General features: G+C 38.6%; 1 protein-coding gene across 5 annotated transcripts in view; it reads left to right on the top strand.

Moving 5' to 3' along the window:
* Positions 1-27018, top strand: part of rbm33a (RNA binding motif protein 33a) — a 186934-nt gene that overhangs the window by 111981 nt on the left and 47935 nt on the right. For all 5 annotated transcript variants that reach the window (XM_063044429.1, XM_063044427.1, XM_063044426.1 and 2 more), the window contains 2 exons: positions 3662-3988; positions 21327-21956. In XM_063044429.1, coding sequence (XP_062900499.1) covers positions 3662-3988; positions 21327-21956 — 957 coding nt within the window. The remainder of the gene's footprint in view (positions 1-3661; positions 3989-21326; positions 21957-27018) is intronic.

Below are 27018 nucleotides of genomic sequence, written 5' to 3'. Positions count from 1 at the left end.
GCAGTGCAAATATAAAAGACTAGATTTCTTTAGCATCTGCCCGACAGTCTAACTGACCAGTAAGGTTGGTGAGAAAATAATGGTGCCTTCAAGTGGTCTTGGGAACCATCATCTTTTGATCCTCTGCCTTCTGGCAGTTTTCTCAAATTATGTTAGAAATTTACTTTGAAGTTTGTGCATGCAGTCGGTAGACTATTTTGTTTTAACTTTTAATTTTCAATTCAATTTTGAACCTTTTTTAATATGATAAATTTAATACATAATTTACTTTTTTGCTAACATTTAATTAGCAGCCATAAGATTCAGTGATTTTTGCGAAGTTTGGAAGCGTGGTAATGTCTTCTGTACTTCTGGGAAAAGTACCTGCTTTTCTTTGGGTCTGTTGCCCCCTACAGATCCAAACTTGTTAATTAAATTTTTCACATCACCCTGAAATTGGCTTAATCTTGATCAACCAGAACTGGAGCAGGTGGAGGGCCAGGAGAGGCTAAACCTACCCAATCCCTTCTATTTGAGGAAATTCCTGCCTTCTGAGGTGACAGCTTCAATATTTGTAATTTGATTCAGATGTGGTAAATGCTCCTTTTCAGCACATGGATTGCCTTACTTAAGAGTTATCTTGACGTTAGGTTAGGAACATTTTGCATTTATCAGCAAATTGTAGGTAGTTCATGTGCAATTTTAAGTACTGAACTAAACTAGTTCATTTAGGAAAAATTAACAGCTGGAGTACTCTTTTTTTGTAAGAAAAAGATGAGAATGAAAATCCATTTGATTACTGTACTGACAGTATTTCCACTATTTTCTTTTACTATCACTGCAAAACAAGTTGGAAATAATCTCGCTTATTTTTGGTTTGTTTTGGGATGTCCGTATTAGTTAATTTGCAGGGGAAAGAGGAAAATTCGAATTTGACTACTCCACCCTTTAGTACTCAGCCTATTTTTTAAGAACGACAAAGGAAAAAAAAATGCCTTGTATAGGAATTTGCTTAATTTGTAGGAGCATTGTACCGTAATTTCAATTATTATTCTTTATATGTATTTGACTCACTTTGTGACTGCTTCCAGACAAATCCCCATTCACTGGAGTGGCTCAGGAATTCTGAATAGCCCCAGCATTTTGTTTCCACGTTTTGATGCAAATACTAGGAAATGGAACCAAGCACAAGACTACCCTTTAGATGTTTGTTTTGTAATGAACTCTGGTTAAGTGGGATAATTTGTTGGATATTTCAAATTAATTTGAGCCCTGTCAGTATTATGTGAATTACCTAGTCTTTTAGAGTTGTCTGCAAAATAAATCTTTTAACAAAACTTTTAGTCATCTATCCCATTTATTGTAGTTCATTCGTAACATGTAAACATCTTGAGCAAAGCCAAGATCTTATGCCTTCAGAAGGTGGTAATGACTTGATTTGTGGCAGTCTATATGAAAGTCTTTTCACATTGCTGATAAATGAAGATTATAATCAAATGATATTTTTCCAAGTCAGGGTATACAGTGGATTCCAGTTAATTGGGACACATTGAGACCAGTACATTTTGGCCCAATTAAGCGGCTGCCCCAATTTGCTAAAGTTTCATGAAAATAGTTAAAAATGTATACAAAAGATGAACTACGATTTAACTGAGTGACAAATTATGTACTTAAATTAAATACAGATCAAATTAGAACACTAACCGTACAACTATAGTACTATAAACCTGTAGTCTTTAATATTTATCAGCAGGAGAAATATACCATGTGCTGCTGTGTCCTTTTGATTGTAAATGAACAAATCAGCGCAGATACTTAATGCAGATAATTGATGCCTTCATATAATGCTGTCAACAATGTCATCCTCCAAATCTTCATTTTCATTGTAATGTTTAAGGTGGTTGTCGATAACTTCAAATTGTTTGTGATGCTTAACTCGCTGAAGTAGTGAAATTTCATTTTCACTCCCAGCTGTTTCTGGCATCTCTAAGCTTGAATGCTTGAAACTGCAGTGAGCAAAACTATTTCGGATTGTCTTACTGCTTATTTCTCATCAACTATCAGTGACAAAAATCACTGTTTTTTGAACACAAACACATGCAACTGATGCTATTTAAAAACTGTTCACTCTAAGCATGGTGTAAGGTTTGATGGCTACACAAATTCATTTTGACTGGTGCTAGTTAGAAACTTCAGCAACAGTACCCTGCCCCAATTGAGTGGCATAATATCCCAAATAAACGAAGGGAGTCCTGGCTATTTTCTTGATTCATTTTTGTTCTTGAACAGCGGCTGCCCGGATTAACTAATGGCCCAATTAACCAAAATCCCCTATTTTCATTTCAGTAGTGCTGTTTGGTGCACAATAGATCAGTCACTTCTTGAGTTGATTCTTTATGACCTACTAACTTAAAAATCCTAATTTCATACCTTGACCAAAACCAGATTCCCTTCTGTCTTGTTTTGGTGACCTTTTCTGCTCTTGGAAGCAACAATTTTAAGTTGCTTTCCATTAATGCCAACAACTTGTCCAGAAATAAGACTATCATTGAAGTAAATTTAAAAAAAAAAGATTTTTCATTTACCCTTGTATATAAAGTTGGAATATTTAAATTTGAATTGTAATGCTGGTTTTTCCAGATGAAAGCATCATTTTAAAGCCTTTCATCCTCAAGTCAAAAAGGCTTATGTATCTCTAATTAAAATGTATTCTGGTTGAAATATACTTCAGTCATTTTATATCATCATCTCGCCATTTTCTTTCACATGTTCCTTAAGTTCTCATTTGTGTTTAGAGTGTATGTGATCGATATTAATTACTTGCCTGCTGGGTGGGAGCAGTTAGAATTGGTGAATCAATTTAATAGCTGAAAGTTGTTTTGTCCTACCTAGGGCCATTTCCTGCTTACACATTTTCTAAATAATTTGTTCAAGGGTTTGTGGATCACTGGCAAGTCCAACCCAAATTGCCCTTGAAGACTTTTTATTCCACCTTCAGGAGCTTGACTAGACATATAGATCTACAATCTATATTCACAATCTCAAAATGCAATATTAGCCTTTTCAGAAAGAGATGAGAAATTTCTTCATCTAGATAATATATCTTTGGAATTCTCTACCCAGTAGGCTTGCGTGCATACTCGGTCACTGAGTATGTTCAATATTGAACTTAATATGTGTTCAGATTTTAAGGGAGCTAAGAAGGATGAGGTAAATGCTGGCACATGTCACTGAGGTAAAATCTATTAACCTTCTACTATGGCAGAGTCGGCACATGGGCTGAGTGGCCAATTTCTGGTTCTGCTAAGTTCTTACTTTATTTAACTTGCTTAGCTGCCATTGTTGAACTCAAATGTGTCACTCACTAATTAATTGAGAATTGCCAATCCACTACATAGCCACTGTACCCCCATACCCTTGATGGTAGAGCTCAGAATTAAACTGATTTTTCAACATTTCATTAAAATTTGGCAAAGTAAAGCCCAAAAGGGAATGAAATATGAGAATATTGTGACATTTTACTAACTCTTAACATATCTGTTCATAAAAGGCATAGCTTAATTGTTTTCTTAAGTGATAGGTTTGATGCCACTTTGATGATATGTGGAACTTTTAAAATCAGTGACTTTTATTTGATTAAACTTTTATCTGAAATATTCCTATACATTTCTGTTACCTGCAGAATATGCCTGGTATGCAAAACATGAATAAGCTTCCAAATCAATTCCAGGCCTCTCCTCAACGGAACAGCAACCTCCGCGAATTGCCTATTGCCCCTCATAATAGTACTCCGAAACATCAGCGTCCTATGTCAGCCCCTGCTGCTCAAGCTACAACTGTTTCATGGACAAAATCTACTGTCTCAACTACAAATGCAACTCGAATGAAACAGACTGCTCAAAGTGCATCTACTGCTCAGGCTGCATCAGGAGACAGAGCGCAACAGAAGGTCTTGCAGCAAAAAAACAAGAAGCAAAAACCAGTATCAAATGATCCTACAGTGGGAGAGGTTAGAATTTTTTCTAACTATATTTGTCAATGCGTCCTTTGAGATTTAAGATAAACTTAGTGCAAGTGGGCAAACTGATTTCTGATCTTTTCAGTCTTTGTGTGAAATGCTAAAATCACATTGGATGTTACAAGTTTTGAATTTGATGTTTGAAAAGCAGTATTTGATTTAATTGATTATGCATATTTTTAGTTAAATTTTGGGACAGTTATTGGTAACCTTGATTTATTATTGTTGCATACTGAGGTACAGGGAAGAACTTGTCCTGTATATTTTCCATACATATCAATTTATTGCAACTGTGAAATGAAGTAGTACAAAGTAAAATGCAGAATAAAATGTGCAGTGTAAAGAAAGCGCAGTGCGGGTAGACAGTAAGTTGCAGAGTCACAATGTAGATTGTTAAGATCAAGAGTTCATCTTAGCATATTAGGGAAACATACAATACTCATATAACAGTTGGGCAGAAGCTATTCTTGCACCTGGTGGTATGTTCTTTCAGGCTTTTCTATCCTCTGCCCAATGGGAAGGGAGGAGAAGAAAGAATGTCTGGGGAGGGTGGGGTCTTTGATTATGGTGGCTACCTTACTGAGGCATTGAGAAGTATGGACAGAGTCTTTGGATGGGAGGCTGATTTCCATGATGAAGCTGTGTCCACAATTCTCTGCAGATTCTTGCAATCATGTGCAGAGTAGTTGCCATAACAAACCATGGCGCAGCCAGATAAGGTGCTTTCTTTGCTGCACTGATAAAAATTGGTGAGGATTAGAGATGGACAGTCAAATTTCTCTAGCCTCTGAGGAAGTAGAGGCACTAGTAAGCTTTCTTGGCTGTGGTATCAAAATGCTTGGATCATTACAGGTGATCTTTACTACTAGGAATTCTCCTAGGGACTTACTCTGGTGTGAAGTATTTGTTATAGAAGAGGATTCAGTATTATTAGTTTAATAAAAGAGAAACACAAACTTATATTAGTATAATATATTTTATATTGTATAACTTTTAAACTTCTGTTCATAGCTATTGCCTATCAGGTTTTTGCTTATTATCTATCCATCATTCACTTATTTTGCAGCTAAAATTTACACTGCTGTAGAAGCAGATGTTAAAAATTTCTGAAAGCCTGAAACAGGACTGCCTGAGCAGTTGCCCGAAGGCCAAATGCCACCAAGTACTGTTGTCTACACATCGTATATGATCTTGAGAGCATTAGCGGAGCTCTTTAAGATATAGGCTTCAACACCTCTGATATAGGGAGCTTTCGGATCCAAACCATGCAAGCTACATTTGCATATGCAAAGAAGTTACTGTTCATCTTGACTTATCCATTCTGAGTGATCCCTTTATTTTCCTTGTGCAGTATCTAGTTGGTTCCTAAATATTTCCCATAAAATATTCTTCCTTGAATCAATGTCTTTGAAATAGGTTCTCTGATTATTTATTAATTGTGGGGAATCTGTGTATCACTGGCCAAGTCAGCATGAATTGTTCATTCCTAATTATCCTTGAAAAGGTGATGGTGAGCTGTCTTCTTGAAGAGTCACACTTTCAGTAAATGTACTGTTGCAATGCTGTTGAGAAGGGAGCCTCAAGATCTCAGCAACATTGAGCGAATGGCAGTATATTTCCAAGTCAGGATCAGTAAGATGTAAATGGTGTAAATTTTTTAGGTGTCGGTAGGTACTCATGTCATCGCGGGATACTCAGCTTCTGATCTCCTTTTGTAGCAACAGGACTTACATGACCGGTGCATTTAAGTTTCTGGCCAGTAGTGTCATCCATGTTGTTAACGGTGGCGAACACCTTGATGGTACTGCCGTTAAGTGTCAGGCACAGGTACTCTCTCCTGGATAGAAATGGACATTGCCTGGTACTTTTGTGGCATGACTGTTCTTTGCCACATATCAGCTGATGCTTGAATGAGGTTCAAGGCTTGTAGTTTGCAGCTATGCATAACTTTGTTTGCTGACGAGTTGCCAATGAAATTGAACATTGTGCAATTATCAGTGAATATCCTACTTCTTATATGATAGATGGGGGTGTGGGTCATTCATGAATCGGTTTAAGATGCAACTAAAGATGAACTTTTACTCCAATATCTTGTGATAGATTCAAGCAGCTGAGAAACAGGTCTTTGGTCTACCATTTACACTGATCACATCTACCACCATTTGACTTTAGGCTTTCATGCTACTGTGATTCAAGTGCTCATCTGGCTATGTAAATGTTGTTAGAATCTCTGTCTTTGCTGCTGCTTCAGGGAGGGTATTTCAGATTCACACTGTCTTATAGGTGAGAAGATTCTTCCTCAAATCCCGTGGATTTATTACTTTGAAGTGTAATATATAGTCTCTTTGAGGGAGATGCACCGGACAGTTTAACCCCAAATGTCTGCCCAAACAGCAGTGAGGAAGCTGATGAACTAACTTTGCTTTGGATTAAAGTGTGGCTTTCTCTGGGCATTGCTGAAGATGCTAACTCTGGAACTATATTTGCTTGACCATTGAAACTTAGTTTTAAGCCGGTGTGGTGATATTGCATTCAAATATACTATTGAATTAGAACTAAAATAACAATTAGCATAGAGTTAAAGGCAAGACAGGTGCCAGCTGAAATATCTTTCAGGAAAAGGGTTGAGATTCAGAAGACACTGTTCAATAAGAATTCCATGTAGGCATGTGCAGCGTTCTTGGGAAATCAATATCTATTAGTGTTATATAATTGATTTAGAATGCTACTATTTTGTAAATATTAAAAGAAAAAGCTTGAGGTTATGCAGCTGCCCCAGATATTCCAGGATTCAGGAGCACTTAATTATCCACAGGAATCCTGCAAATGAATAAACTAAAAGCTTCAAACACTCAGGAGGCCAGGAAGCATCTGTAGGAAGAGAAACAGTTAACATTTTGGGTCCTATTGTCGTTTGTCAGAACTCAGAGGGTCTTGAACCTGAAACAGTAACTTAAATTGTGTGTTTCTTCCCACAGATGCTGTCTGACCTGCTGGGTGTCTCTGGCATTTTCTGGTTATACTTTGGATTTGCCAGCAATTGGCGTTTAAAAAAAAAATGTAAATGTAAGAAATGAAGAATATGATCTTGATTAATGTTTCCAATATATTGTGGTCATAATGGAGTCCTGTTTTATAGAAAGTTGCAACTTAAGGTATACTAAAGAACTGCTCCTGCCTGTTTAATGGGATTTTAAAGATCACTGTCCTGAAATCCCTGGTGGATGTCCCTACCTTTGTATAAAATATAAGAATAGCTGAAGAAAATATTTACCATGTGACTGCACTGCTGCTGTTAGATCTACAGTACAGTGCAAAAGTCTTAAGGCGCATATAAAAAATATTGTGTAAAGTGAAGATGCTTTCAAAAATAATGAAAAGTTTCTAAGTATCAAAAATATTACTATAAAGAGCAGTAAACAGTAAAAAACTAAAATCATTATTTGGCATGACCATCCTTTGCCTTTAAAACTGCATCAATGCTCTTAAGTACACAGTTGTGCAGTTCTATAAGAAAATTGTCTGGTATGTTGTTCCAAGCATTTTGGATGACTTACCACAGTTCTTCTGCAGACTTTGGCTGTCACGTCATGCTTGTTTCTGTCCGTCCAGGTAATCCTAGACAGTCTCAATGATGCTGAGATCAGGGCGCTGTGGAGACCATAGCTTCTGTTGCAGAACTCCTTGTTCTTTTCATTGAAAATAGTTCTTTATAACCTTGGCTGTGTGTTTGGGGTCATTGTCCTGCTGCAGAATGAAATTGGGACTGATGAGATGCTTCCCTAATGGTATTGTGTGATGGATGAGAATCTGCTTGTACTTCTCAGCATTGAGGATTCTATTAATACTGACCAGATCACTAACAAGAGAAAATCTGTAGATGCTAGAAACTTGAGCAATGCACACAAAATGCTGGAGGAGCTCAGCAGGCCAGGCAATATCTATAGAAAAAAGTACAGTCGATGTTTTGGGCTGAAACCCTTCAGCAGGACTGGAGAAAAAAAGCTGAGGAGTAGATTTAAAAGGTGGGGGGAGAGTTAACCAACTCCATTTGTAGAAAAGCCACCCCAAAATTGGAGGGAACATTCTCCATGGTTCACTGTTGGCTGCAGACAGTCATCCATGTAGTGTTCTCCAGCTCTTCTACGGACCATTGTTGAGTACCCACGTTCTTGTATTTTTGTGGGTAGGTATTTTGGCTTTCTTTCCACTTTGGAGGAATGGCTTTTTGGCAGCAACTCTTCCATGAAGACCATTTCTGACAAGACTCCTTCGGACTATAGAGGGGTGTACTTGATTTCAGTAGTTTCTGTGAATTCAGAACTGATAGCAGTCCTGGACCTTTTCAGATTTAGAAGGAATGTCAGTTTGATGTATCTCTCGTCTGCTGCACTCATTCTCTGTGGCCAACCACTGTGTTTCTGATCCTCAACTTTGCCAATTTCTTTGTGCTTCTTCAGGAGAGCTTAGAGAGCACGACTTGAAACTCCTGCCTGCCGCAAAATTTCTGTGCTTTGGAGAAGATAGATAACGGATAATTCCTTTCTAGCTTTGAGTCATGGAAAAATCTATAGTATTTTATGCTATATGTGTACATCAAGAAAATAAATTTTCAAATAAATTAGAAGTATATTTTTACTTTCATTCTGCACAGCTTGTGCTACAAGTTCATAATTAGCAAATATGAGTTATACAAATTAATCTGTAGGAAAAATGGGCTCAGATCAATGTATTGCAAATTTTATCATGTCATGAAGTTTTCTGTTACTGTTCTTGTATATATTTAAAGATTTTCACAGTCATCACTCCAGATATATACTGAAATTTGTAGTTTCAGAGTGATTTGAAAAAGCTGTGCAGACATAAGTTGATTTCAGAATTGAACCTGGGTCACATGCAAAAAATTCAAAGGTTTATTTATTATCAAAGTGTACAACTCTGAAACTCCTCTTCTCCAGACATGCTGAGAGATGACTGCACCATTATGCCATCATAAATCTTCAGCACTTTGGCTCATTTAGTCCTTGTCTTCTACCAACATGGTATTTGCAGCTGTTCCATTTCCTCTGTTGATTTCCCTGTAATCTTGTGACTTACTCTCTCTCTGATGCCTATGAGTTCACTTTTGATTCTTTTGTCACTTATGTTTAGCAATTTACAATGGCCAATTAATAGACCAGCTCATCTTTCAGTGGAAGAGGAGAAAGCCAGAGCACCTAAGGAACACACATCAAAGCTGCTGGTGAACGCAGCAGGCCAGGCAGCATCTCTAGGAAGAGGTACAGTCGACGTTTCAGGCCGAGACCCTTCGTCAGGACTAACTGAAGGAAGAGTGAGTAAGGGATTTGAAAGTAGGAGGTGGAGGGGGAGATCCAAAATGATAGGAGAAGACAGGAGGGGGAGGGATGGAGCCAAGAGCTGGACAGGTGATTGGCAAAGGGGGTATGAGAGGATCATGGGACAGGAAGTCCGGGGAGAGAGACGGGGGGGGGGAACCCAGAGGATGGGCAAGGGGTATAGTCAGAGGGAGAAAAAGGAGAGTGAGAGAAAGAATGTGTGTATAAAAATAAATAACGGATGGGGTACGAGGGGGAGGTGGGGCATTAGCGGAAGTTAGAGAAGTCGATGCTCATGCCATCAGGTTGGAGGCTACCCAGACGGAATATAAGGTGTTGTTCCTCCAACCTGAGTGTGGCTTCTTCTTTACAGTAGAGGAGGCCGTGGATAGACATGTCAGAATGGGATGTGGAATTAAAATGTGTGGCCACTGGGAGATCCTGCTTTCTCTGGCGGACATCCCTCTTGGCACCATCCCTCCCCCTCCTGTCTTCTCCTATCATTTTGGATCTCCCCCTCCCCCTCCCATTTTCAAATCTCTTACTAACTCTTCCTTCAGTTAGTCCTGACGAAGGGTCTCGGCCTGAAACGTCAACTGTACTTCCTAGAGATGCTGCCTGGCCTGCTGCATTCCAGCAACTTTGATGTGTGTTGCTTGAATTTCCAGCATCTGCAGAATTCCTGTTGTTTGCACCTAAGGAAGCACATATGGTCATAGAGTGTATAAGCAAAATCTACACCCGAGGGGAGGATCAACCTTGGAGTTGTAAAAAAGACCTCGTTTTTATTTTACATTTATTCCTTCTTTGAATCTATTTGCTGATCTCCAGAATTGAGGATTTTATTTCCAGTTCCTTACTTGTACTTCCTTTTTGCTGCTTTTATTTTAAATACTTTAATTGGTTTGGATCTTAATCTGAACATGAGGAACCACAAGCAAAATTATGCATCCTGTTATAATTTAAGCTTTTAAGCCTGTATCATTTTGCTGAATCTAGGCCAAACGCTGTGCAAAGCTAATATAAGCCTCTGAGATTCAGTGCGAAAATGTCTGACCAGGGTTTTGTGCAACTAAAACCTCTCTTCACCAAGATTCTAAATTAGTTCATTCAGCATGGAAATACGCCCTTTGGCTCACTTATCTGTGCTGACTGTGTTGCCCAGCAAGCTCATCCCATCTGCCCACATTTGGCTGTAACCCACTAAGCCTCCACTATCCTTCCATACTCTATCTTAGGTGTCTTTTAAATGTTGTTAATGTGCCCACCTCAATCAAGATTTGCAGCCATACATTCCAAACACTCAACACCCTTTGCGAGTGGAAATTGCCACTGATAAGCCTTTTAAATCTCTCATTCTTGATCTTAAACCTATGTACCCTCTTGATCTTTGTACCCCTCACTTGGGGAGTGGGGGGGTCTGTGCTTTCACTATGCCCATATCATGACCTTGTATAGCTCCATCAGGTCACCCTTCAATTTTCCCACATTCCAGGGATTACAGTCCTTGAGTGTACAACCTCTCCTTTTGACTGGCCCAAAGTCAGGCAATATCTTGGTAAATCTTTTCTGCATAATATCTTTCCTATAAGAGAGTATCCAAAACTGTACGTAATACTTCAAGCCCGACTTCACCACTATCTTGTATAACTGTAACATAATTGCCTTGACTAATGAAGGTTAGCATGCAAACACCTTCACCATCCTTTCAACCTTTGACATCACTTTCAGCAAACTATGCATTTACACTCCACTTTCCAGCCCTTCAGAACTTCACCCTTAGCCAGAAATGAAACAAATATTTCTGCAGGGGCCTCCATGATTTCTTCTCTAGTTTCCCCACAAGTTCTGAGAATGTACTAGGTAAGGACCTGGAGACTTACCCACCTTATTGCACTTAAAGGCCTCCAATACTTCCTTCCTGCTAATTCATGTTGTCCAAGACAACAACAGTCATTCCTCCATTTCCTTAGCTTCCATCATTTACTCCACAGTAAAACTGAAGAGAAATTTTCATTAAAAATCTCACCCACTTCCTTTGGTTCCATACATAACTGACCATGCTGAACTTTAAGAGGACGTATTCTCTCCCTATCCACCCATTTACTCTAACTACTGTATACATCAAATCTCTTGGGTGTTTGCCTTCCCTTGCCTGCCAGACCCTTCTCACATCCTCTATGCCTTCCAACTTCTGTCTTAAATGCACACCTATATTTCTTTTTGTCATCAAGGGTTTCACTAGTTCCCAATCTAATTCCTTAAGGTAAAGGCCCACATTATGTAAGAAATGTTTTCAGGAATATTTTGTACCAATATCCCTGCCTTTTGTGTGCTTTGATCTGAAATGCCTTTGCTACTCCTTCACATATTTGTCTTCCCATTAAAATATTCTAATTTGGTTTTCTCATACCCAAAATGAAAGTTTCTATATTTCCTACATTGTCCTATCTGTCAATCCACCTCCCAAACCCCACCAACCCATCTTCATTGCCTCCTGTAGCTTCCAATTTTGCATCATTTTGTAAACGTGGAAATCCAACTCTATTTTTAATAAGTATTGAAAAGATAGGACCTTTTGCACAACTCTGGGGAGCACTTCTTGCCAATGTCTAGTCAATCTGTAATGAACCTTTTCTCTGTCAACTGTCATTCAGATACCATGTCACATAGTTACTTCCAGTTTTGCACTGTTTTATCTTTTCCCAATAATGTTGGGAAGCTTAATTAAACACATCCTTGTTAGCATCCATAGGCACTTCCCAATCCATTGTGATGGCAAATTGTTCAGAAATTTTAACTAGATTATTCAGATGTGACCTAGTATTACCATTCATATTTGACTCTGGTTGATGAATTTGACTTTTACTATTACTTTATGACTCTTTTTCTGGGATTCTTATAACACCCATAATTGATATTAAACTGACAGATCACCCTCTTTCTATAAATAATCTGGCAGTATTAACTGAACTTGAGTACATCTGGTGAGTTTTGGAGAAATGTGATTAAATGAATTTGCAGTTTCATCACTTTTTTAATATGTGGTTTGAACTATCAGGTCCTGGATAGCTGTTTTATTATCTCATGGCTTTTTAATTTTTTTTAAGTTAAGTTCACGAAGCCCTTTCCTACCTGATTATTATAGCAATTATTCAACGGGTATTTGCCTTATTCATTCACTGAAAACTGATACAAAATACTTATCTCACAAGGCAGATCCTTCCTTCATTTCTGATGTCCAGTTGCATCCATGTTTAAAGTACTTAGATTAATTCACAAATTCCTATTTTCACTGATTCTCCTTCAGGTTTGTGTCTGAATTTAATGTTGTTCAAACCCTCATGTTATTTTGACTTAAATGAGGAGTAAAACCACAAAGCCAGTTAAGCCTGAGGAACTTGATAAGAGTCTACAAGGCTGGTAGAGGGGCAGGTAAGAAGAAACTATATTTTTGAAGGTCCTCTGTGGTGCCATGAGCGTAATGTTCCCTTTCCAACTTTGAAAGGAATTTTGCTCAGCCCCTTGTGCTAATCATCCCTTTTCCGTGACTGTGTTTGTCTCAGGCACTGGAAGACTCACTTAATAAATCAGCCATGATGGAATGGCAGTGCAGACTCGATGGGCTGAATGGCCTAACTCTGTTCTTATAGTTTTAACCTGTTGGCTCTAGAATAAATTTATGCATTGAGCTAAATTCAGGAGTTGCATTTTTGATTGATTTTTGAAGCCTGGTTTCCAGGTTGGTCTAAGATGTAGTGTGGGAAATACATATTTTTGGAGCGACTGTCGAGTCAGCTCTTGAGTGAACCAGTTCAAAATAATTGATAGGTGCATTGGTTTTAGGACAATGTATGCTTAAAGGAATTGCTGAACCAGTTTGTTAAAACATTTAGATTGCAACACTCAGATGAAGCTAAGTCATCCTAAGTCTATTGATGATTGCTTCTTTCTTCGGTCATTGACTTCATTCTCTTGCGCTGGTTTCCACATTCTTTGAAATACTAAAACTTATACGTGGAGCTAATTCTGCAGTGTGAAAATGACTAATTATCACTAGACTATTATATAGAGCGGGCGAAACACAAAAAGTCGAGGAAGTAAACAGAGTATCTGGATGTCAGATTCCTGCGTTGAAACCCTTTATGTGGATGATGAAGGTTCACGACCCAAATCTTTGACCATCCATTTCCCTCCACAGATGCTGCCTGAATACTGACTTCCTCTCGCTTTTTCGAGTTGCTGCAGATTCTAACATCTGCACTCTCTTATCTCTATTTAAGTAGAATGGAGAATAGTAATTATAGTTACTAGAATGACAGCAAGTTGAGGATTTGTCCATAACTTTTTAAATGGTCTTAGAATTAAAATGGGTTTATTATTGACACGTATACCAAGATGCAATGAAAAGCTTGTCTTCAATAATGTTCATACAAATTAATTATTACACAGTGCATTGAGGAAGAATAAGGTAAAACAATAACTATGCAGAATAAAGTTTAACAACTACAGAGTAAGTGCAGTGCAAATAAATAATAAGTTGCAAGTACAGAATAAGATAGGTTAAAGTCAAGAGTCTATTATCATATTAGGGAATAATTCAGTAGTCTTATAACAGTAGGAAAGAACTTGGTGCTACATGCTTTCTGGCTTTTTTATTTTCTGCCTAATAGAAGGGGGAGAAAGAGAATGTTGCAGTGGGTGGGGTGTTTGAATATACTGGCTGCTTTACTGAGGCAGCAAAATACATAGGCAAAGTCCGTGGTTTCTGTGGTGTGCTGAGCTGTATCCACAACTCTCCAGTTTCTTGTGGTCACGTGCAAAACAGTTGCCATGCCAAGTCATTATACCCATACCATGCCATTGTACATCCAGATAGGATGTTTTCTATGGTGCTTTGATTAAAAATTGCTAAGGGTCAACAGGAATGTGCCAAATCTCTTCAGCCTCCTAAGGAAGTAGAGGCATTGGTGAACTTCTTGGCTGTGACACCGACATGGTTACCAGGACTGACTATTGATGATGTCCAAAGCTACCAAGTTAAGAGCTTCAAGTTCCTAGTAGTGAACAAAGCCCAATTCCAAGTTGCACAAAATCAGATGGGTCATCTTGTCTCTGATCCCAAAAGAGATCAAATTCTTATGGAGAGGCACTGGATGGGCCTAATTTTCTATCAGTGCTTCTGCACTTGGAAAAGGTGACTAACCTGACAGTTCATAGTGATGACACCTGCTCTTCTATTTCAACCGAAAATCATAGTTGTTCTTTTTGAGAGTGTAGCATTTTGCAATTCAATGTGTTAATTAATTAGTTTGATTACCCTAAAAGAGTTGGAGAGTTCCAGCTGAGTGGAATTGTTGATGTACTTCTGCATTCACTTCTCAGTTGATGCAAAATGCATTCTCAGAGCAAAGCAACATCATTGAACATGGGTGAAGCATTTATCAGATACTTTATCTCAGTTATCAGTATTTGTGTGCAGAAACGGGAGCGACCACTTCAGAGAAAGTTTCCTTAAAAAACAAAGGTAGTGTTAGTCCAGGTAACATTATGTGGAATGACCTAAAAAATTAAGATGTCTGCTTGCTCACTTGCCTCTTCCAAAATGTATCGTCTCTGAACCTTGCCCTTTATATGATTATTCAGTCTTCAAGGGCTGTATGAGGGAGGATTCACCAGTGTTTGTGCAAATGCTAGTTAAAGGCATTGGAGCATGTTACAGCTAAGTGGGAGATGGGTGTTGAGTGGACTGAAAATCTCTAAATAAATGTTTATTTATTTATTTAGAGATACGGTGTGGAACAGGCCCTTTTGTCCTTACAAGCCCAACTGCCCAACAACCCACCTATTTAACACTAGCTGAATTACAGGACAATTAACAATGACCAATGAACCTACTAACCCATACGACTTTGGGACGTGGGAGGAAACCAGAGCACCTGGAGGAAGCAAACACAGGCACGGAGAGAACGTGCAAACTCCTTACAGGCTGCGCCAGATTTGAACTCCAAGCTATAATAGAGCCATTCTAATTGTATACACTTTCGGTCGACCCATTAGGATGCTACCTGAACTAGAGGGCATGTGCTATAACAAGAGGTTGGAAAAGCTTGGTTTGTTTTTTTCCTAAAGCAGCAGAGGTCGAAGGGAGATCTGATAGATTATGATTATGATAAGATTATGAGAGGCATAATAATATTAGTTTTTTTCCTCGGGTTGAAATGTCTAATACTTCTGGGCATGCATTAAAGGTGAGAAGGGGTAATTTTAAAGGAGATGAGAGAGCTAGTTTTTTTACACGGAGAGTGGTGCCTGGATGCACTGCCTGGGGTTGTGGTAGAGGTAGATTACATAAGAGACTTTAAGAGAAGTTTAGATAGATACAGAAATGTGAGGAAAATGGAAGGATATGGACATTGTGTAGGTGGAGGGGATTAGTTTAGTTGGCCATTTGCTATGTCGCTGTGGTACATTGCTGCTTTAGAGAAATGATTTCCTTTGTTGAGACTGTTTTGGACAGTGAAATTAAAGGCCTGATAACATGTGTAAGACTTTTTGTCTGTACTTAGAAGCATCTGTGATACATCATTTCTTGGGATTTAATCAAATTAATGGTATCCTGTGGATTCCATTAAAACATTTTGATAACCATTACTGTTATAATTAGTATCTCTAAATTGTATGTTCGTCATTGTAATCTGTCACCAAGTAAATGTAATTAAATTTTGATTGTCGATCTGCAGTTTAATTTTACATAGATTTTCTAAATTCTCTGCTGTTCATTGAGGAATGGGCTTGGAATTTATATCAGGTTTCACATGGAATTCAAGTGGCGTTCACATTAGTATTTTAGATTCTTTGGCAGAATTGACATTCAACAGGTATAATGTTCTGATTAGCTATTTCTTTGTGTTAGTGGTGTGTGTAAAAGTTGCTTTAAAAGGAGATGGTTATTTTTCTACCGTTATCCCTGCATCTGCTGTCTCTCTAGATAACCTTTAACATGTCAGAGTTGGTAAGTTGGCCAGTGCCGCTTTCTGACCTTCCCCTCTATGAGGTATAGTTTTGCTTACATAAACAAGCATTTTTTTTTACGAAAATCACACAGTGAGAAAATTGTCAACAATGATGTATATTTTGTGTGAAAGAAATTAGTAATTGTGATGTATGTACACTGCTTCAAGTTTTATACAACTAGAAGAAAAAATATGTTTAGTCATAGTCATACTTTATTGATCCCGGGGGAAATTGGTTTTCATTACCATTGTACCATAAATAATAAATAGTAATAAAACCATAAATAGTTAAATAGTAATATGTAAATTATGCCAGGAAATAAGTCCAGGACCAGCCTATTGGCTCAGGGTGTCTGACCCTCCAAGGGAAGAGTTGTAAAGTTTGATGGCAGGAATGACTTCCTATGACGCTCTGTGTTGCATCTCGGTGGAATGAGTCTCTGGCTGAATGTACTCCTGTGCCCACCCAGTACATTATGTAGTGAATGGGAGACATTGACCAAGATGGCATGCAACTTGGACAGCATCCTCTTTTCAGACACCACCGTGAGAGAGTCCAGTTCCATCCCCACAACATCACTGGCCTTACGAATGAGTTTGTTGATTCTATTGGTGTCTGCTACCCTCAGCCTGCTGCCCCAGCACACAACTGCAAACATGATAGCACTGGCCACCACAGACTCGTAGAACATCCTCAGCATTGTCCGGCAGATGTTAAAGGACCTCAGTCTCCTCAGGAAATAGAGATGGCTCTGACCCTTCTTGTAGACAGCCTCAGTGTTCTTTGACCAGTCCAGTTTATTGTCAACTCGTATCCCCAGGTATTTGTAATCCTCCACCATATCCATATCCACACTGACCCCCTGGATGGAAACAGGGGTCACCGGTACCTTAGCTCTCCTCAGGTCTACCACCAGCTCCTTAGTCTTTTTCACATTAAGCTGCAGATAATTCTGCTCACACCATGTGACAAAGTTTCCTACTGTTTGCAGCATGTGCTGCATAATTCTGAGGGAATTATGAAAATAAACAAGAAAACTTTAATTTTTCAAATATCGTATGTTTTGGATATCTTCTAATACAGAACTCTAGAAATTACAACCCGACAGATGGGCACTCAGCCTGTAGTTTTTGTGTAGGTCCTGTGTCTTCATTTGGAGCTGATTAGCCCAGTCTTATTTTCTTGATTTTTCACCATTCTCTTTTTATTTTCCTTTTCAAATATGACTTCTGGAATTAGATTACTTATAAAATTAAATGGAACACAAATATGGCCAGCTTTCAAAGCAATTGTTTTGAATGTATATGTTTAAAGATTGTTATTTTCTTAAAATCTATCTTCAGTTTTGTATTCACTTTACTTCCAGCGACGGAGTTGAACATGATTTTTCGCTCATCTGCCAGCCTGACAGGAACAAATGTAATGAAATGAATTAATAACCTACTTTTGTTCCTAGAGTCATAGAGTTATATAGCACAGATGCGGGCACTGTTGCCCACTTTGTGTACACTGACCGTCATGTCTACCTGTACTAATCCCACTTGCCTGCATTATTATCCACGTATTATTCAAGTACCTGTCCAGCTTCTGTTTAAATGTTGTTATTGTTCCCGCCTCTACCACTTCTTCTAGATACCATCTGGCTCATTTTAGATACCATCTATTCTTAGCTTGAAAAACTTGACCCTTGGATTTCCCTCTGAACTCCTCCTCCTCACTTTAAGCCTATGCCTTTTAGTATTAGACACCCCTACCATGGGGAACACTGGTTATCTATCCTGTCCACGTGTCTCAGTTTTATATACCAGTATCATGTCACCTTTAAGTCCCTTTTTCTCTAGGGAAAATAAACCCAGCTTATCCAATCTCTCCTGATAACTCAAGCCCTTTATTCTAGCCAACATCCTCGTGAATATTTTCTGTACCTTCTATAGTGTGGCCACCAGTACTGCACACAATACTACAAGTGTGGCCTAACCAATGATTTATACAGCTGTTACATAACGTCCCAACCCTTGTACGTGGCATCTCAGCTTATCATGGCAGACATGCCACATGCCTGCTTCACCACCATATTAATCTGTGTTGCCACTTTCAGAAGCCCCAAGGTGTTTGTTCAACCATACTGCCTTGCTGTGCCATTCCTTGCGTATGTTAAGCCTTTAATTAACTCCCCACAATGCATCACTTTTTACTTGTCTATGTTAAAATCTATCTGCCATTAGCTTGCCCCCTTTCCCAGTTTATGTGCATCCTACTTTAATCTTTTTTCACCGTCCACTATGTCATCAAATTTGCTGTTATCCACAAACTTACTAATTGTACCTCCTACATTTTCACCCAATTCTAATATATATAACAACAGAGAATCCTGAACTGATTCCCTGTGACATAACACAGCTCACAGGTGTCCAATCTGAGGAACAACCCTCCACTTACCATCCTCGGCTTCCTACCATCAAGCCAGTTGTTTTTATCCAATTGGCTAAGTTTCCCTGGATCCTTTCAGACCTACTTCCCATGTGGGACCTTGTTCACATTGATAACATCTACCACCCTACGCTCATCAATACTCGAATAAGTCACTTGTTAATCAAATTTGTGAGACATGATTTTCCTCAAAACCACTCTGCCTATCCCTAATCAGTCCTTGCCTTTCCAAGTGCTTATAAACCCTGTATTTTATAATTACTTCTCATAAAGTTCCCATTACTGATGCAGGATTCATTGGCCCGTGTTTACCTGGCTTACTCCTGCTGACCTCCTTAAACAAAAGGTGTAGCATTAGTTATCTTTCAGTCTTCTGATACCTCCCCTGAGGTAACAGTTACAAAAATCTCTCAGAGACCCAGCAATCTTTGCCCATAGTTCCCTAACATCAGAGGGAACATCTGGCCAGTCTTGGGATTTATCCACCTTTTTATTTCAGGACTTCCAGCACCTCATTCTTTCTAACATTGGTATGCTCCAGAATATCACCTTTTCCTCCCTTGACTTCTCAAGCTTCTGTGTCCTTCACAGTAAATCCAGATGGATTCTTGTCCATTTCCTTTGGCCCCATACACACATTACCAAGTTGATCCATGGAGGATCAGTTCTTTCTGCTTTACTCTTAATATATTAATAGAATCTTTTGGGATTGTTTTCCTTGCCTGTCAAGGATAACTCTTCAGCTGTTTTGGTCCTCCTCAGTCCCTCCTTAAGTGTGCTCTTATTCAAGGGAATAACTTGAACCCATCATTTGTTCCCTAGCACTACCACTTGCCTGAGTGTTGGCCAACCCTGCTGTACAACAGACCCAGCCATGTAATACTATTCTGCCTGATGTTGTTGCTTTCCCCGGAGAGGCCATTTCCCCAACAATATCCAAACTGACATACTTGTTAGAGTGAGGAACAGCCAAGGGAGACCTATCTGCCTTCCCCTCCTTGTGTTCACACCTTGCAATCTGATCACTACCTCGAAACTGCTATGTAGAACTCTTTCTACTTGGAGACGAGAGGGCGTACAGGAGCAAAATATATTAGCTAGTTGAATGGTGTTGCAGCAACAACCTTGCACCCAATGCCAGTAAGACTAAAGAGCTGAGTGTGGACTTCAGGAAGGGTAGAGGGAGGGAACACAAACCAATCCTTACTGAGGGATCAGAAGTGGAGAGAGTGAGTAACTTCAAAGTCTTATGGGTGTCAAGATCTGTGAGGATCTAACCTGGTCCTAACATATTGATGCAGCTATAAAGAAGGCAAGGCCGGCTGGTGGGGTAGTGGCATCAGTGCCAGATTTCGGAGCAAAGGCTCCTGAGTTCGAATCCAGCTGGCTCCCTTGCATGCTTTCCATCCGTGCTGGGTTGAGCGTCTAGCTAGCAACTCGGCCTTGTAAAAGTAAGAAAGCCTGCTAAAAAAAAATGCTGTCGTGACGGCGTCCCGATGACTCCACTTGGAGTTAAGGGCTTTCTTCTTCTTCTCTTCTATAAAGAAGGCAAGATAGCAACTATATTTCATTAGGAGTTTGAGGAGATTTGGTTTGTCACCTAAGACACTTGAAAACTTCTATAGATGTACTGTGGAGAACATTCTGACCAGCTGTATCACTGTCTGGTATCGGGACGGTGGGAAAGTCTACTACACAGGATCCGATAAGCTACAGGAAAATTGTAAAATTAGTGAACTCCATCTTAGGTACTGGCCTCCATAGTATCCGAGGCACCTTCAAAGAGCGATGTCTCAGAAAGGCTGCAATATCATTAAGGACAACCATCACCCAGAATGTGCCCTCTTCCCAATGTTGCCACCAGGAAGGAGGTAAAGAGGCATGAAGGCACACACTCAATGATTCAGGAACAGCCTCTTCCCCTCTGCAATCTGATTCCTAAATGGACGTTGAACCTATGAACACTACCTCACTTACTATTTCTGTTTTTGCACTGTTTTTAATTATAACTATTTAATATACATATATATGTCCTGTAATTGGTTTGTTACTTATTTTTCTATATTATCATGTTTTGCAATGTACTGCTGCCGCTAATTAACAAATTTCACGACATATACCAGAGATATTAAATATGATTCTGATTCTGATTCCAGCTGATCCATGCTGAGAGGAGCACGGTTGGATACAACTTTTGCAAGTGTAGTAGTCAGGACCCCCCGATATGTCTCTGATCTCCCACATCTCACATGAAGAAACCGCTTCACTGACTGCCATTTCTACCTCTGAAGTTAGTTCTAGGTTAAAAGAAAGAAGATGGATCTTTCATTGACCTCCATGCCTTCCTCCAGCTTCCCATATTTTCCTCATGGAGACCGACTTGTAGGCTGCCATTTTTTAAGTTATCAAATGTTTGTGCAGATTTGTCTTAGAAAGATTCCCCTTTAGCATTGGTTCTTTAATTGATTGTTGAAATGTTTAGATTAATCTTCAAAGTTGACATTTTGTTTTATTAATTTTATTATCGACTTTTGTTTCTCTGCCAGTCTGTAGATGAAGATGAGGAAACAAGGGTGTATCGCTTAAAAATTGAAGAACAGAAAAGACTTAGAGAAGAAATACTGAGACAGAAGGAACTCCGGCGGCAGCAGCAAGCTGGTGCCCGTAAAAAGGAACTTCTTGAAAGACTTGCACAGCAACAGCAGCAGCAGCCACTTGCAGCCCAACAACAGTCGCAACAACAGCTAGTAAATACACAGCAGGCTGCCCAGAATATTAACCCAGCTGCACTACAGGCTGTAAATCAATCACAGCCAAATATAAAGAATAGACTGTTCACAAAGAAACAGTTTACAGGAGTACAGCACCAAGCCTATAGAACTCAACAGTCTGGAAATATTCTGCAAGTTCAGACGGAAATGAGAAAAAACGGCAACCAAATCAAACAGGTCAGACCTGCACCTTTAAATCAACAACAGTTTTCCAGACTGGCCCAGTCTAAGCCCGCTGGTGCATCAGGACCCAATTTGCAATCTGGGAAGATGCTTATTCCTGCACTCAAGTCCCAAGAATTAAAACCTGGTTTTAAACGGACAGTAATGCAAAGAATGAACAGTGGAGGAGGGGATGGCCCTCACAATAATCCCAAAGTAAGGGTACTCAAGCTACCAACAATGGTAAGACCCAACTTTCTTTTTAAAAATATGGATTGATGCTAATTTTGGGAAAAAAAATCTGAGAAGCAATTTCCAAATCAGTAGTCAGGAATGTCATTGGGAAATCTTGAGGAAAGAAGCACCTTCATGACTCAGACAGTAGTTAATCTTTATTACAGACATCTACCTTTTGTGTTATTTCTGAATTCTTTTCGATTTGTAGATAATATATTGCTAACATTGATTTCAGAAGACACGAAAACCATACATTGGCAAATATTTTAAGTCTTACAGTACTGAATGTAATTAGTCATACAGTTTTATATTGGATTTTAGTGCTGGGTATTGATTGGTAACCCTTTTGACTGTGGTTCCAAGATTTAAACTGTAATTTGAGAAAATTGAAAGCCCAGCATCTCATCTTCTTTCATCTCTTAACTATGTCTTCACTTAAGATAGTCCATGATAGAAATGCACTCTTAAAAATATCAAAATTTTGACTCAGTGGTGATTTGCCTTAAATTTGACTTTTTTTTTGCCAGGCAGTATTGCTTGAAGGTGTGTAAAATAAATCAATCAATCAATCAATCAATCAATCAATCTATAGTAGTAGATGCACCAAAGTACAATCTCCTGAAGGTAAAGCCCATGTGTACTAATTAAACTTTTGACTGATGTTAATGGTACTTCAAATAATTCAGGTTTTTGCGGCTTAGAATGAAAGAAGAGTGTTAAATCTGCTTATTTTCCCATAAATACCAATGGGATTTGAACATAAATCTGAATTTTTTTTTATTTGCAAGTGGTAATAAAAGCATTGTGTCACTGCTAATAGATTCTTGTCTTGGAAAGTCTGCCGGCAGCTGAATTGGTGGCAGTACCTTTGACAGTGCAGTGTCGCCTTTTTATAAAGGGAATCTTCCCGATGCTGCCCAGGAAGCTGCACTGCTCTCGTTCTGTGTACTCTGACAATGTTATCTTTTCTCTCAGTACAGAGTATCAAATGTCTGTCAGGAATACAGAAATTAATTTAATGTCACCTGACGTGCAATTAATCTTTAGAGGTTTTCATAATACCTGTACAGAAAGAGTTGCCAGTTTGCAGGATTTGGATTTCAGGGCTTAGTTGTAGATAAGGGAAATTAATTTTTCATCAGCGTTAGTACAGGCTAGCAGGACCACAAAGACTGCAGCAAATGGATGGGGAATTTGTCATGTGTTGTCACTCCAGAATAATGGTACTTAACATTTGATAGGTGTAATCAAGAGAGGTGCAATTCTATAGAAGGGGATTAATCAATTTGCACTCTGCTGAATGTGGTTGGTGTTATCACCACTTGCTTGGGTTTTAGAATAGGAATAAGATTTAATCAGTTAGATTTTGAAGGTCTTTTGGAAAGGATTTTTCTGAGACAAAACTGATAGAATTTAATAAAAATATAATAGTGTTGTGGCAGTAATGTGCAATTCATGTTTGGAGAGTGTGTATTTGCTAAATTTAAATCATAGATAAAATATATTAAAAAAATAATGAAGACAGTTATGAAGATGTAACTTTTTGATAGTTAAGAATTAAGTAAATTTTTGTCAACTGGAGAATGTTCTTTTAAACTTCATAATTGCAAAAAATTGACAAAACTAAATATAAACACTTTTTCCCATCTTGTGAAGGCCTTTTTATTTTCCTTACAAGCTGTGCCTAATGACAATTACTCACCCAGTTCTATTTAATTATTTATTTTATTTATTGAGGTACAGCCCTTTGAGCTGCACCACACAATCCCCCAATTTAATCCTAGCCTGATCACAGGACAATTTACAAGACCCAGTTACCGATCAACTGGCATGTCTTTGGACTCTGGGAGGAAACTGGAGCACCCGGAGAAAACCCACGGGGTCATGGGGAGAAGGTAGAAACTCCTTACAGGCAGTGGCAGAAATTGAACCCAGTTAGCTTGTACTGTAAAGTGTTGTGCTAACTATTACACTACCATGTTGTCCCAAAATTTGAATTTTCTAATCCATTAGATACTCAAAAACCACGGTTGCTGGAAATGACAAATAAAATCAGAATGCTTGGAATACTAGTAGTTCAGGCAACACCTGTAGGACGAGAAAGAGTTAATATGTCAGAACTTTGAAGTATTAATCATGTTTCTGTCTCTGCAGATGCTGTTTGACCTTTTAACACATTTTTCTTCAGTCATCTCCATGTAAACTTCATTGTTATACTTTCTGAGTCAACCTCTAACACTGGAACTGATATCCACAGCCATTCAACTCTGCAAAGCAGTTTCTCTTTGTTTCTTCTGAGATTCTAGCATTTAATCTTGCATCATTGTCCATGTCATGATGGCTCAATATTGCAAACAGTCTATTTCTAGGATCCTTGAGCAGCTTTCTATGATATCTTTTCCATATTATATGTTGATATAATTGAATAATAAGCTTTTTAAAAATGTGAAGATATTGATCTCTATTTATTGTATTTATTCTGCTGAAATGCTGTGTATTCACTAGCTCTTAAGATTTGGATTGTAGATGTTTACTAGTTAGAAGTTAAATTATTTGATTATGTAAAAATGTTTAAAGTAAGTGATACAATCAGTGGTCAGTCTTTTAAAATTGTGAACATTTGGAGCATAATACAAGCAGTTAGATTAAGAGGAGAGTAGGATTGAGTGATGAAGCAAACCAGACACATCATTGCACTTTAAGCAATCAGGCCTGAAAAAGCACATTGACTTTCATTGATTAGTGTCTAAGGACACCCATGTTCATCTAAACACCAACACCTTTCATGCCACTTTATAAAGTGCTGCCACTTTATAAATAATACTCTTCTGTTTCATATTTTCTCCCAAATTGGATGCCCACACATTCTTCTACATGATATTCTATTTGCCCTCAACACTTAACCTGGCATTATTGCCTGAAGCCTCTTTGCTGTGTCCTCATAATTTGTACAGTATTATTGCTGCCTGGACTTTGTGCTTGTTATTTATTGCTCCTTTCTGGCTGTGATCTCTATTTGCTCTCGGTCTACTTCCGCAATGCCTTCATTTCCTTAATCTGTATTCTTCTGTGCCTGCCTCCATTTTCTTTGCTGATAGCTCAGCCTCAAGTTATCCTTAGTTATAATTCTGGAATTCCCTTTCTAAACAATAGACCTGTTGCCTCATAACACTAGAGACCCCAATTCAGTGCTGACTTTTGGCCATTGTGTCAAGTTTGCACATTCTCCCACATAGGTTGATTAATTGACCACTGTAAATTGCTCCTAGTTGGGTGTGTGTGGTAGGCTACATGTACGGGGAATTGATAAGAATCTGGAATAATGCAGGATAATGTAAACAAGCAAGTGGTTGATTGTCACAGTGGGCTGAAGGGTCTGTTTCTGTGCTGCATCTCTCTGACTCTACCTGCATTGCTCCATCCCTCTGTTTTGCTACTTAATATTCTCAACATATATTATCTCTGATTACATTTTTGACCACCCTTTGCAGAGGGATATATTTTTGCATACACTTTTGGGACTCTGGGGCATTTTTGCACTTCAGAGGTGCTATATAAAAGCAATTTATATTTGAGAAAGAAAAGACAAAAAATGCTCAGTAGGCCGTGTGGCATTGAGCAAAGCAGCATTTCATGAAGAGGAAGGAAAAATATAGATGTAAATATGTGTGGTTGAGATGTACACAATATCTTTGGCAGGTTGCTGCTTGAGATATATTAATTAGAAATTGTCGCGTTCTAATTGATGGAATGTGCACTCAGCAGTTTTGGGTGGGGGTAAGGTAATTAGGTGCTTGGCCAGGGGCATTTTTTCGTGTGAAACTAGCACTTGAGAAAAAAAATGAGGAAAGAACATCAATCTGAAATATTAACTCATTTGTATCCAAACTGACTGACCAGAGCATTTCTCACATTTACTGTTTTATTTCAGATTGGCATCTGTACTCCTTTGCTTTTCAGTTCTGTCAGAATTGGGCCTTTTCCCTTTCACCCTTTCATTTACACTACACACCTCAGTTATTAGCACTTCTTGTTAATAGCTTGAATATTAACATCTCTCGCTTATTTTAAGATACTTGTGCACATATAGCAATGTTCACAACAACTTTGCTAACCTTTCTGGGTTTTTAATGTATTTATGTGTGTTTGGTTTTCTTGGCTTTGTTCCTTTTTAAGTCGTCTTGTATAATTTGATGAAAGGATTGTCCAGAAGTCATTGCGGGTGGGAAGCCTAAGGAGATTGGACAGCAAGTTTTAGAGGAATGTAAAATTTATCTTGTGTCCAACTATGTCAGTTTTTAGAAGGCCATGCTACCATCAACTTGTTTGTTCTCTTCACACTTGTCTATTGAGTGATTCCAGTACAGTGGAAGTTTTACTCTCCGGTGTCTAATTAACTGCAAAGCACTATTAAACACAAAATACTTAATCCAATTAAAAAAAGCTTCCTTTTTATCCAGGAAAATTTCTGTTTCTAGCTTCTATATATTCCCTTCTGCTTCTATCCCTTATGAATTTTGTGCTTTTATCTGGCTTGTATCACCCATCTGGAATATGGCTACACTAACAGGATATATGGCACAAGTGCTTACAATCACTGAGGAGTTGAAAATAATAATTGGAAAAGGCTGAAAGTAATAACGGGAAGAAGGCATTGTGGACTGGTTAACGGTAAAAGTTCAAAAGGCCCAGTCACTGAATTTTGTGGTTTCATTGATGGTAAATGAAGCATTTGATGTTCATGGATCTCTTCAAAAACTAAATCTGTCCCATTTAGACTAGTTGTTGGGATCCTTGAGAGCTCTTCCCACGTCTGGACCCATGCTTATTGAAAAGGCTGAAGATTTCCGTGAGAACACAGAAATGGTACAACTCCATAATTTTTGGAAGTTTAATGAAGGCATAATACTTTGCAGAAAAAAACCTCTCAGAAATATACAGGTACTTTTTAGAAAGTGGTAGGTGAACCTGGTCTTTTCCACCATCTTCCACAACCCAATCTGCAGTACCAACAAGACTGTTGCATGGTATTCACAAGAGATTCTGCAAATGCTGGAAATCCAGAGCA

The sequence above is a fragment of the Mobula hypostoma genome, chromosome 3, assembly GCF_963921235.1.
Source record: "Mobula hypostoma chromosome 3, sMobHyp1.1, whole genome shotgun sequence".
NCBI lineage: Eukaryota > Metazoa > Chordata > Chondrichthyes > Myliobatiformes > Myliobatidae > Mobula > Mobula hypostoma.
This window is presented reverse-complemented; position numbering and strand designations above follow the sequence as displayed.